At 38.4% G+C, this 12,273-nt stretch overlaps 1 protein-coding gene across 1 annotated transcript in view; it reads right to left on the bottom strand.

The window, feature by feature from the left end:
* Positions 1 to 12,273, bottom strand: part of LOC136148564 (insulin-like peptide INSL6) — a 13,233-nt gene extending 960 nt beyond the window's left edge. Inside the window, exon 1 of the mRNA XM_065908183.1 lies at positions 12,000 to 12,273. Within this exon, the coding sequence (XP_065764255.1) occupies positions 12,000 to 12,273 (274 nt within the window). The remainder of the gene's footprint in view (positions 1 to 11,999) is intronic.

Genomic DNA, 12,273 nt, shown 5'->3' with positions numbered 1-12,273 from the left:
CTTTCTACTTTTTGACTATTAAGAATAACACTGCTCTGAACATCCACATACATGTTTTTGTGTGAACACATTTTCAATACTCTTGGGTATATACCTAGGAGTAGAACTGTTGGATCGAATGATAAATTTGTTTACCTTTTTTTAGGAACTGCCAGTCTTCCACAGTGGCTACACCATTTTACAATCCCACCACTTATATACTAGGCTTCCAATTGCTATACATCTTGACCAACATTTTATATTTTCCATTTTTTGATGATAGCCATCCTAATAGACGTGAAGTGGAATCCCATTATGGTTTTGATTTGTAATGACCTTGCAACTAATGGTGTTGAGCATTTTTCATGTCCTTATTGTATATCCTCCTTGTAGAAATGTCTATTCAAATTTTTGCCCATTTGTAATTGAGTTACTTGTTTTTTATGCATATTTTATAACTAAGTGGTTAGGAGAAGCCATTCTGGGCTTTGTTGAAATATAAAGAAATGGAGAAGTGTGATATGCTCAGTGAATTGTTAATGTTATACTGCTCTTGCTCAATATTACTTATAAGAAATTAAAATAACACCAGAAGGTAATTAATTGGAGGCTTGTTGGATTTCCATCATTGCCCTTGCCCATCTACAGTTCCTTTCGAGGGATATATTGCCTCTAGCCACTGCTGTTGAGTCAGCCCTTAGGCAGTCATGTTCTGAACCATGTGACTCCATCCTATATCCACAGTTGAAAGACAGGAGGTTGGCACCTGACCCCAAAGAAACCATCTACCACAGTGGCCAGCAAGCCATGCCCTGTGAAAAAAAAGTTTGCTCAATAAGATTTCCTCTTGTTGAAACTGGGTTTCCCTGGTGGCTCAGATGGTAAAGCGTCTGCCTGCAATGCAAGAGACCTGGGTTCTATCCCTGGGTTGGGAAGATCCCCTGTAGAAGTAAATGGCAACCCACTCCAGTACTCTTGCCTGGAAAATCCCATGAATGGAGGTGCATGGTGGGCTACAGTCCATGTAATCGCAGAGTCGGACACGAATGAGCGACTTCACTTCACTTGCTGAAATTAGAACTAAGTAGTAATGAGAACAAGGTAAGTTAGAAACAAAACTGAAAGGATAATATGAAGCTTATCATGAAAGTTAAAATTATTAGAGGAGAAAAGATTCAGAGAAAGATGATTTTTAGGCATTGACGTGATTCCTTAGGCTTTCCAGAGCCTTTCTAGGTCCATTTATAGATCCTCTTTCTATAAAACTATCCTCAGTGTTTTTTCTTGAGGATATTTCAGAGAACTTCTGCCTCTTGAAGTTAAAAGTCCTATTAGAATATTCTATAACAACTTTGATTTAAAAAATGCTTATGATGAAATGTGGAATAATAAACCTTTACGATAAATATTAATCTCTTCTAAAGTAGCAAAAGAATAATGTCATCTAAGATGGATAAATATGGGATCAATAAAGTATGTCACAATGAACAGAGTACACTGAAGGGGAAAAGTGAATTAGGTTGTCTAGGCAGGGGCCTCCCTGGTATATAGGAGACCCACGTTCCATCCCTGGGTCAGGAAGATCCCCTGGAGAAGGGAACAGCTACCCACTCCAGTATTCTTGCTTGGAGAATTCCATAGACAGAGGAGCCTGGTGGGCTACACTCCATGGGGTCACAAAGAGTCGGACACAACTGAGTGACTTTCAGCTCTTTTTTTTTTTTTCACACAGATTGAAGAAAGGGCTTCCTGGATGATATGTGCCCCATCTGTCACAAAAAGGGAAGGAAAGGCAGACAATAAGAAGGAAACTTTTTCATGAATATCAAATTGAGAAAGGGACTTAAATGGAAACAAGTTGTATTCATCAGGAAATTAGAAAGGCTAAAAATGAGTGTTCAAATCAGTGAATTTGAAAAAAGAGCAACAGAGATAACCCAAATAAGTAAGGAAAGAAATAACTGAAATATAGAAACAAAATATAGAGGTTTAGAAAACCAAACATTGATTCTTTTAAAGGATAAATAAAACTGAACTTTAGCCAGACTAATCAAGAAAAAAAAAATGAAAATGAACAAAATACAATAGGGAAAAAAGGACTACATACAGATACAATGGAGGTTCATAGAACTCAACATCAAAAAACAACAATAAAAACAACAACCCAATCAAAAAGAGTGCAGAAGAAATGAACATTTTTTTTCCAGAGGGGAAATGCAGATGGTCGACATCACTAATCATCAAGGAAATGCAAATCAAAACCACTGTGAGATATCACCTCATGCTTATCAGAATTGAAGAAAAAATTCTGCTTGAAGAAAGAAATTTATGAGACAGGTATATAGATAATTTTTTGAGCCATAAGACTGGATCAGATCACAGAGTAAGTATAAATAGAAAAGAGGGGAAAAGAGCAGTGGCCCCCACAAGAGACAGCCAGCACTGCCTGTGTGGGTTTGAAGGTCTCCTGCAGAGGCGTGGGTCAGCCTTGGCCGGCTGCAGGGACGGGCCCTGGCAGCTGCAGTCCTGGGAGGCACAGTGTGTGACGTAAGTCCTCCTGGAGGAGGTCACCATTAGCCCTACCATAGAGCCTGTAGCCCTACCATAAAGCCACCAGGTGGGTGACCCACAAACTGGAGAACAACTATACCAAAGAAGTTCTCACACTGATGCCAAGGTTCTAGGCCCCACATCAGAGTTCCCAACCTGGGGATCTGGCAAAGGGACTGAGAATCCTAGCGAATCTGACTTTTAAGTTCTGTGGGATTTTATTATAGAACTTCCACCAAACTAGGGAAACAGAGACTCTTGGAGGGCACAGAAAAAACCTTGTGTGCACCAGGACCAAGGAGAAAGGAGCAGTGACCCCACAAGAGACTGAGCCAGACTTGCCTGTGAGTGTCTGGGAGTCTCTGGTGGAGACACGGGTCGACAGTGGCCTGCTGCAGGGCCAGGAGCCGCTGGCAGCGGTAGTCCTGGGAGGCACAGAGTGCTCATAAGTCCTATTGCAGCAGGTCGCCATTAGCCCTACTATAGAGCCTATAGCCCTACCATAGAGACTGCAGACCCCAGGACTGAGAGCTTCAGGCCAAACTACAGGGAGGGAGCATAGCCCCACCAATCAGCAGAAAATTGAACTAAAGATTTACTGAGGATGGCCCTGCCCACCAGAGCAAGACCCAGTTTTCCCCACAGCAGGCCCTCCCATCAGAAAGCTTACATAAGCCTCTTAGACTCATCCATGAGAGGGTAGACAGATGAAGCAAGAACTTCAGTCCCACAGCCACCAGAACGAAAACCACAATCACAGAAAACTAACCAAAATGATCAAATGGATCACAGCCTTGTCTAACTCAATGGAAGTACGAGCCATGCTGTGCAGGGCCATCCAAGACGGACAGGTCAAGGTGGAGAGTTCTGACAAAATGTAGTCCACTGGAGAAGGGAATGGGAAACCAATATTCTTGCATTGAGAACCCCATGAACAGTAGGGAAACTTAGGGATGAACCCCCCAGGTGTCCAATATGCTACCGGAGAAGAGGGGAGAAATAACTCCAGAATGAATGAAAAGGCTGAGCCAAAACGGAAAAAACACCCAGTTGTGGATGTGTCTGATGGTGAAAGTAAAGTATGACACTGTAAAGAACAATACTGCATAGGAACCTGGGATGTTAGGTCCATGAATCAAGGTGAATTGGACGTGGTCAAACAGGAAATGGCAAGAGTGAACATTGACATTTTGGGAATCAGTGAGCTAAAATGGACCGGAATGGGTGAATTTAATTCAGATAACTATTACATCTACTACTGTTGGCAAGAATCCCTCAGAAGAAATGGAGCCCTCATAGTGAACAAAAGAGTCTGAAATGCAGTACTTGGGTGCAATCTCAAAACCAACAATGATCTCAGTTGGTTTCAAAGGCAAACCACTCAACATCCCAGTAATCCAACTCTATGCCCTAACCACTATTGCTGAAGAAGCTGATGTCAACCAGTTCTATGAAAACCTACAAGATCTTCTAGAATTAACACCTAAAAAGATGTCCTTTCATCACAGGAGACTGGGATGCAAAAGTAGGAAGTCAAGAGATACGTGGAGTAACAGGCAAGTTTGGCCTTAGAGTACAAAATGAAGCAGAGCAAAGGCTAGCAGAGCTTTGCCAAGAGAATGCACTGGCGATAGCAAACATCCTCTTCCAACAACATAAAAGAGGATTCTACACATGGACATCATCATGGTCAGTACCGAAATCAGATTGATTATATTCTTTGCAGCTGAAGATGGAGAAGCACTACACAGTCAGCAAAAACAAGACCTAGAGCTGACTGTGGCTCAGATCATGAGCTGAACTTCAAAATTCAGACTTAAATTGAAGGAAGTAAGGAAAACCACTAGACCACTCAGGTACAACCTAAATCAAATCTCTTATGATTATACAGTAGAAGTGACAAACAGATTCAAGGGATTAGATCTGATAGACAGCATGCCTGAAGAACTATGGATGGAGGTTCATAACATTGTACAGGTCAAAACCATCCCCAAGAAAAAGAAATGCAAGAAGGCAAAAGTGGTTATCTGAGAAGGCCTTACAAATAGCTGGGAAAAGATGAGAAGCAAAAGGTAAAGGAGAAAGGGAAAGATATACCCATCTGAATGCAGAGTTCCAAAGAATAGCAGGGAGAGATAAGAAAGCCTTAGTGAACGATGCAAAGAAATAGAGGAAAACAGAAGACTGGGAAAGACTAGAGATCTCTTGAAGAAAATTAGAGAGATCAAGGGAACATTTCATGTAAAGATGGGAATAAAGGACAGAAATGGTAAGAACCTAACAGAAGCAGAAGAGATTAAGAAAAGATGGCAAGAAAACAAAGAACTATAAAAAAAGGTCTTAATGACCTGGATAACCATGATGGTGTGATCACTCACCTGGAGCCAGACATCCTGGAGTGTGAATTCAAGTGGGCCTTAGGAAGCATTACTACTAACAAAGTTAGTGGAGGTAATGGAATTCCAGCTGAGCTATTTCAAATCTAAAAGATGATGCTGTTAAAGTGCTGCACTCAATATGCCAGCAAATTTGAAAACTCAGCAGTGGTCACAGAACTGGAAAAGGTAAGTTTTCATTCCAATCCCAAAGAAAGGCAATGCCAAAGAATGCTCAACTACCACACAACTATACTCATTTCACATGCTAGCAAGTTAATGCTCAAAATCCTTCAAGTTAGGTTTCAGCAGTACATAAACTGAGAACTTCCAGATGTTCAAGCTGGATTTACAAAAGTGTGAGGAACCAGAGATCAAATTGCCAACATCCACTGGATCACAGAAAAAGCAAGAGAATTCCAGAATAACATCTACTTCTGCCTCATTGACTATGCTAAAGCCTTTGATTGTGTGGATCACAACAAACTGGAAAATTCTTAAAGAGATGGGAATACCAGACCACCTTACCTGTCTCCTGAAAATCCTATATGTAGGAAACAACAGAACTGGACATGGAACAACATACTGGTCCAAAATTGAGAAAGGAGTATGTCAAGGCTATATACTGTCACCTTTCTTATTTAACTTGTATTTGGAATACATCATGTGAAATGCCAGGCTGGATGAATCACAAGCTGGAATCAAGATTGCTGGGAGAAATATCAATAACCTCAGATATGCAGATCATACCACCCTAGTGACGGAAAGCAAAGAGGAACTAAAGAGTCTTTTGATGTAGGTGAAAGAGGAGAGTGAAAAAGTTGGCTAAAACCGTGTAGTAATTATACAAAACCAAACAAAAAGACCAGTTAAATAAGAATCTCAGACAAACTTAATAAACAATAGAAGTGGTTCTACAATCAGTGGGAAACAATGACTGCTCAAGAGATGGTATTCAGAAAAATACTTCCTCATGTATAGAAAAGTAAGACTTTGAGTAAATTAAGATAGTATTCCTAGCCAGAACAGAACCAAAAATGAGCCCCGAAAGAATTAAGAACCTAATGAGAAAAGTAAAACTATAAAACAAATAGAGGAACAGAAAAGGACCTCCAAAACGTTCAAAAGGATGAACAATAAGGTGAAACACTTATTGTCTAATGGCATAAAAATTAAGACTTTCTGTCTAATAACACCAGTAGATAGACGACAGAATAGGAGGACATATTTGCAATATCTAAAACCTGTAACTATTACTGTATCTAGATTCTGAATAAGTCTTACAATTAACTGGAAGATGACAACTTTGACAAAAAGTGGGCAAAACATAGAAATAAAATTTCTGAAAAATAGGAAGTTTTCAGAAAAAAAGTAACCCCAAAGGCTAATATGCATATGATGAGGTACTCAAATCCAGAACAAGTTAAGACAAAAATGAGATTTTATTTCACGTCTATCACACTTGAAAATGTTAAAAATTATATAATTTTAATTCTTGTCATGGATATAAGAACATAGGAATTATCTTGTACTAGTATCAGTGCAACTATAAATTGGTGTAGCCATTCCACGAAGTGATCTGAATGTACCTCAGGCAAATAAGCACATATATATTTTGCAATACATCAATTCTACCCCTAGGCAGCATCCCAGAGAAATGTCCACATACATCCATAATGGGGCACATACAATGATTCTCACTGCAGTATTATTTATGGTGGCAGAGTTGAAGGCTATATAGGTTAGATGTTCATCAATGGGAGAAAGAATAAGTAAAATGTGAGGAATGCATATGAGTATTATGCAGCAGCTTGAAGCAACGAACTAAATGTTCACATAGCAATAATAAGATACAGATCTCAAATACCATTTAAACGTATTTTAAAAATACAGGTACAGGAAATGCACAGTTTGCAAGAAAACATACAAATAAAAAGACGTAATAAAACAATGGAATAGCTGTCTGTGGGAGGAGGAGAATGAACATGAAGAAAGGAGACACGTGGAGACTAATCATGTTCTAACACACTGTATAATTCATTTATATTTATTGTCTATCTTCACTATTTTAAGTTTCATGAGGGTAAGAACCTTCATTGCATCCTGAGTGAAACTGTTCACTCATATCCCAGGCAACAGGAAGAATACCTAGTATCAACAGACACACAAATTCTGTTGAATTAATATAAAGACTGGTTGTACACAGCCAGTTGTGATAATGATATCCACAAAAAACAAATGAACAAAAAAAAACAAGAACAGATGGATTTGGCCGATTTATATCAATGTATGGCAAAAACCATTACAATATTGTAAAGTTATTAGCCTTCAACTAATATAAATAAATGAAAAAAAAAAAAAGAACAGATGGATGAAGACCAGGAATAAGGGACTACAGCCTATCTAACTGGAATAGGGGTATGGATTATGAACTACTGGTGATGAAATTTCAATAATTTCACCTGGCACTAAGAGTTAGGCAGCACCATACTCAGAATTTAGAAATATGACATTAGTTTCATGCTGCCACACTCTGAAATAGGTTGTGGCAACATGGCCCATCCATTCGGGATTCATTAACAAGAAGTGCACAATCTCAAATTCAGCTTATGTATGAGCAGCTCTGAAGAAGGCATTTTTGAATATCAGTGTACCAAACTATCATTTCCTGTGTCAGACTCAAAGAAATTATCAGAAGATTAAAATTACTGATAATTGGTTTGACCTAACATAGAAATATATTCCAGAGAAGGCAATGGCACCCTACTCCAGTACTCTTGCCTGGAAAATCCCATAGACGGAGTGGCCTGGTGGGCTGCAGTCCATGGGGTTGCTACGAGTTGGCCACGACTGAGCGACTTCACTTTCACTTTTCACTTTCATGCATTGGAGGAGGAAATGGCGACCCACTCCAGTGTTCTTGCCTGGAGAATCCCAGGGACGGGGAAGCCTGGTGGCCTGCGTCTATGGGGTCGCAGAGAGTCAGACATGACTGAAGTGACTTAGCAGCAGCAGCAGAAATATATTCTGCTTGTATAAGCTAAATTAAAATTAATCAGCTTTTCAGCAACATTCACATGCAAAAGAAATGGCATAATTATATATTCTATGTTGGAATTCTCTTTTGGAAATACATGCCTCTCTTCAACTTCTATTAATAAATTAGTTACTGGAAATTAATAGATTACATTCTATCTTTCCTTACAGATTAAGAATTCTTTAAAATTTAATAAAAACTTATACTGATACCCTAAATCCATTTTTCTTCTTCCATAAATTTTAAAAAACCATGGTTTCATTGCTACATATTTCCACTTTATTTATAAACTGTCCTTTATATAGTTCCCATAGTAACATGTTTAATGTGTATGACAATCCTGAAATATGATCATATATATTTCCATTTCCTACAAATCTTTCATTGCAGATCTCTACTCACTGAATTAATGACATTTACTCCTTTGGGGTATTGTGAATAACACCTGAAATAAAGGAGTGATTAACCAGATACAAGTTTTAAAGTTGATTTTAAAATATTTATTTTATTTATTTGGCTGTGCCAGGTCTTAGTTGTGACATGTGGGGTCTAGTTCCCTGACCAGGGTTCTAACCCAGGCCCTCTGCATTGGGAGCATGGAGTCTTAGCCACTGGATCACCAGGGACTTATTATTGCTTGGTCAAGAAAAAGGATTCCAAACTCATTCTCAATCACAAACTCAAGCTTGGATGTCTGAAGGGAAAATTTTGACTATGGTGTAAGTAATGAGAGCACAGCATTTGATGTGAGAGGAACGCCCACCAAGCATGAAGTAAAAAGGGGAAGTCCACCTTGCACTTGTGAGAGAAAAGAATAAAGAAGAAATAGAAAACTGAACTCGTCCCTTGTTACTCAAAAAGCATTATCCAACTAACAGGATCAGCATTACCTGGGAGCTTGTAAAAAGTAAACTCAGGCTCCACCCCAGACCTACTGAATCAGAATCTGTATATTAACAGCATTCCTGAGGTGATTCATATACACATTAATGTGTGAATATCAGCTAAACTGAAGTACAACTGAGAATTTGGTGAGAGATAGTTCCTTCGTTATAAGAACAGGATAAAATGAATTTATATGTAGGTGGTTTTGATGATAGAAAATGATCAAGATTCAGTCTGATGCTTTCTATTGTTTCTGTCTTTACATGATACTCTACATATAAACCCTAAAGACTCCACACAAAAACTACCAGAACTGATAAATTCAGCAAGGTAGCAGGTTACAATATTAATATACAGAAATCGGTTGCATTTCTTTACACTAACAATGAACTATCAGAAAGTTAAAAAAAAAATCCCTTTAAAAATCACATTTAAAAAATACCTAGGAATAAACTTAACCAAGGAGGTGAAAGACCTATACCCTCAGAATTATAAAACATTAATAAAGGAAACTGAAGATGATTCAAAGCAATAAGAAGATAGTCTGTGCTCTTGGGTTTGAAGAAATCTACAGATTCCTACCAAATGACCCATGACATTTTTCACAGAACTAGACAAATAGTCCTAAAATTTATATGGAATCACAAAAGACTCAGAATAGACAAAGCAATCCTAAGGAAAAAAACAAGGCCGAAGGCATAACCCTTCCAGACATCAGACAATACTACAAAGCTATAGCTATCAAAAAGTGTGGTATTGACACAAGAAACAGACTTATGGATCAACAGAACAGAAGAGAGAGGCCAGAAATAAACCCAACACTAATGGTCAATTGAGCTTCAACAGGGGAGCAGCACACCAGGCCTCCCTGTCCATCACCAACTCCTGGAGTTGGTTTACTCAAACTCATGTCCATTGAGTCGATGATGCCATCCAGTCATTTCATCCTCTGTCATCCCCTTCTCCTCCTGCCCCCAATCCCTCCTAGCATCAGGGTCTTTTCCAATGAGTCAACTCTTCACATGAGGTGGCCAAAGTATCGGAGTTTCAGCTTCAGCATCAGTCCTTCCAATGAACACCTAGGACTGATCTCCTTTAGGATGGACTGGTTGGATCTCCTTGCAGTCCAAGGGACTCTCAAGATAGCCCCATGTAAATCAATGAAGATAGAACACTCCCTTACACTATACACAAAAATAAACTAAAAATGGCTTAAAGACTTATAAATATAAGACATAACACCATAAAACTAGTAGAGAGAATAGGCAAAACATTCTGACATAAATCATATCAATGGTTTCTTAGGTCAGTCTCCCAAAGCAATAGAAATAAAACAAAAAATAGGCAAAGGAGATCTAATTGAACTTATAAGCTTTTGCAGAGCAAAGGAAACCATAAACAAAATGAAAAGACAACCTACAGAATGGGAGAAAATATTTTCAAATAATGCAACCAACAAGGACTTAATTTCCAAATTACACAAACAGCTCATATAGCTCAATTAAAAAAGCAATCAAAAATTGGGCAAAACTAAATAAATATTTCTCCAAAGAAGATACACAGATGGCTAATGGGCATATGAAAATATGCTCAACATCACTAACAGAGAAATGGAAATCAAAACTATAGTGAGCTATCACCTCACAGAATGTCAATCATCAAAAAGTCTACAAATAATGAATGCTGGAGAGGATGTAGAGAAAAGGGAATCTTCCTATGCTTTTGGTAGGAATGTAAATTGGTGCAACCACTATGAAGAACAGTATAGAGGGTCCTTAAAAAATTAAAAATAGAATTACCATATGTTCCAACAATCCAACTCCTAGGTATATATCTGTAAAAAATAAAATCTAATTTGAAAATATACATGCACTCCAATGTTCATAGCAGCATTATTTACATGCAAGCAACTTAAGCGTCCATTGAGAGACAAATGGATAAAGATGTGATATATATATGCAATGGAATATTACTCATCTACAAAAAAAGAATGAAATGATGTCATTTGCAGCAACACGGATAGACTCAGAGTCACTTTGCTGTAGATCTGAAACTAACACAACATTGTAAATCAACTTACACTTCAATAAAAAAGTTTTTATTCCCTTAGCATCAATAATCTTATAGGTTTTATTCATTCATTCATTAAAAAAGAATAAGTATATCAGAATATAGCTAATATTTTATAACTTTAAATGTAATATCATCAATAGAAGTTTGAATTACCATGTTGTACACCAGAGACTAATATTGTAATCCAACTATACTACAAAACAATAAAAAAGAGTAAGTGCTCATAAAGTGCTAGGCAATGTTTTAGTTTGTTTTACTCATCTATATTAGGGTCTCTCTTTTGACATGATAGTCTACTCCTTCCTTTAATTTCAGAAATCTTGACTTTCAGAAAATTTGCCCAAATCAGAACTGAATTATTGTAAAAGGCAGTGACTTAAACTATACTCTCTAGACAACTGTTTACAAATAAAGTGCACTTTCTTTTAAAACAGCAAACGTATTGGGACTAAAATGCATTAGCCACAAAATGTAAAAACAGAAGAATGGATCTAAAACAAAAAATGTTCTTCCTAAAGATTGCTTAAAAGCATTTTGTATAAATTCAATATACATTAAGCATATACTCTATGTTTGGCCCTCTGCTAGGCATTTCATATAAAGCATACATTCGTGTGTGTGTTTGTGGCCAAGTAGCTTCAGTCATATCTCTTTGCAACCCCATAGACTGTAGCCCGCTAGGCTCCTCTGTCCATGGAATTCTCCAGGCAAGAATACTGGAGTGGGTTGCCATGCCCTTCTCCAGGGGATCTTCCCCACTCAAGGATTGAACCTGTGGCTCCTGCATGGCAGGAGATTCTTTACTGTCTGAGCCACAAGTTCCCAGGGAAGATGATACCTATATTGGGCTTTAAAGGAAATGGAGTCTGCCAGGTGACAAGGGCATTGCAAGAAGGGAAAATTGGGAAACTCCAACAGTCTTATACAAATCTGTAGACTTTACATGTGTGCATTTCTTTCCTCGAAGTTAAAAAAAAAAAAAAGCTTCACAGAGTGTGTATGTATATTAGGCACAAATTCCACTTCCTAAAGGTCAATAGATGGCAGAGCGAATTCGAGAATAAGAAATGTACAAACATGCCTCTGGTTTAGATTTTTACCTGGGTTTGTTGCTCTCCTCCAAACCGGAAAAGTGGTTTGGGAGCTTTCTGACCGGTCAGGGATGAAGCTTTCAACCTTTTCTGAGGCCTGGGAAAGCAGCTGTGTGAAAGGCTTCTCCTTCTCAATGCGGCTCCAGCTAACATCGCCACAGAGTTTTACTATCTCGTGCAGTAGATGCCGGCCACACAATTTCCTGGCTCTGCTAATGTCGTTCAGCTCACGGGAGACTTGAACCAGCAGGAGCCCGAGACACAGATAGAGGAACCGCGGCAT

The sequence above is a fragment of the Muntiacus reevesi genome, chromosome 17 (assembly GCF_963930625.1).
Source record: "Muntiacus reevesi chromosome 17, mMunRee1.1, whole genome shotgun sequence".
NCBI lineage: Eukaryota > Metazoa > Chordata > Mammalia > Artiodactyla > Cervidae > Muntiacus > Muntiacus reevesi.
The sequence above is the reverse complement of the archived record's forward strand: the minus strand, read 5'-3'. Positions and strand labels throughout refer to the sequence as shown.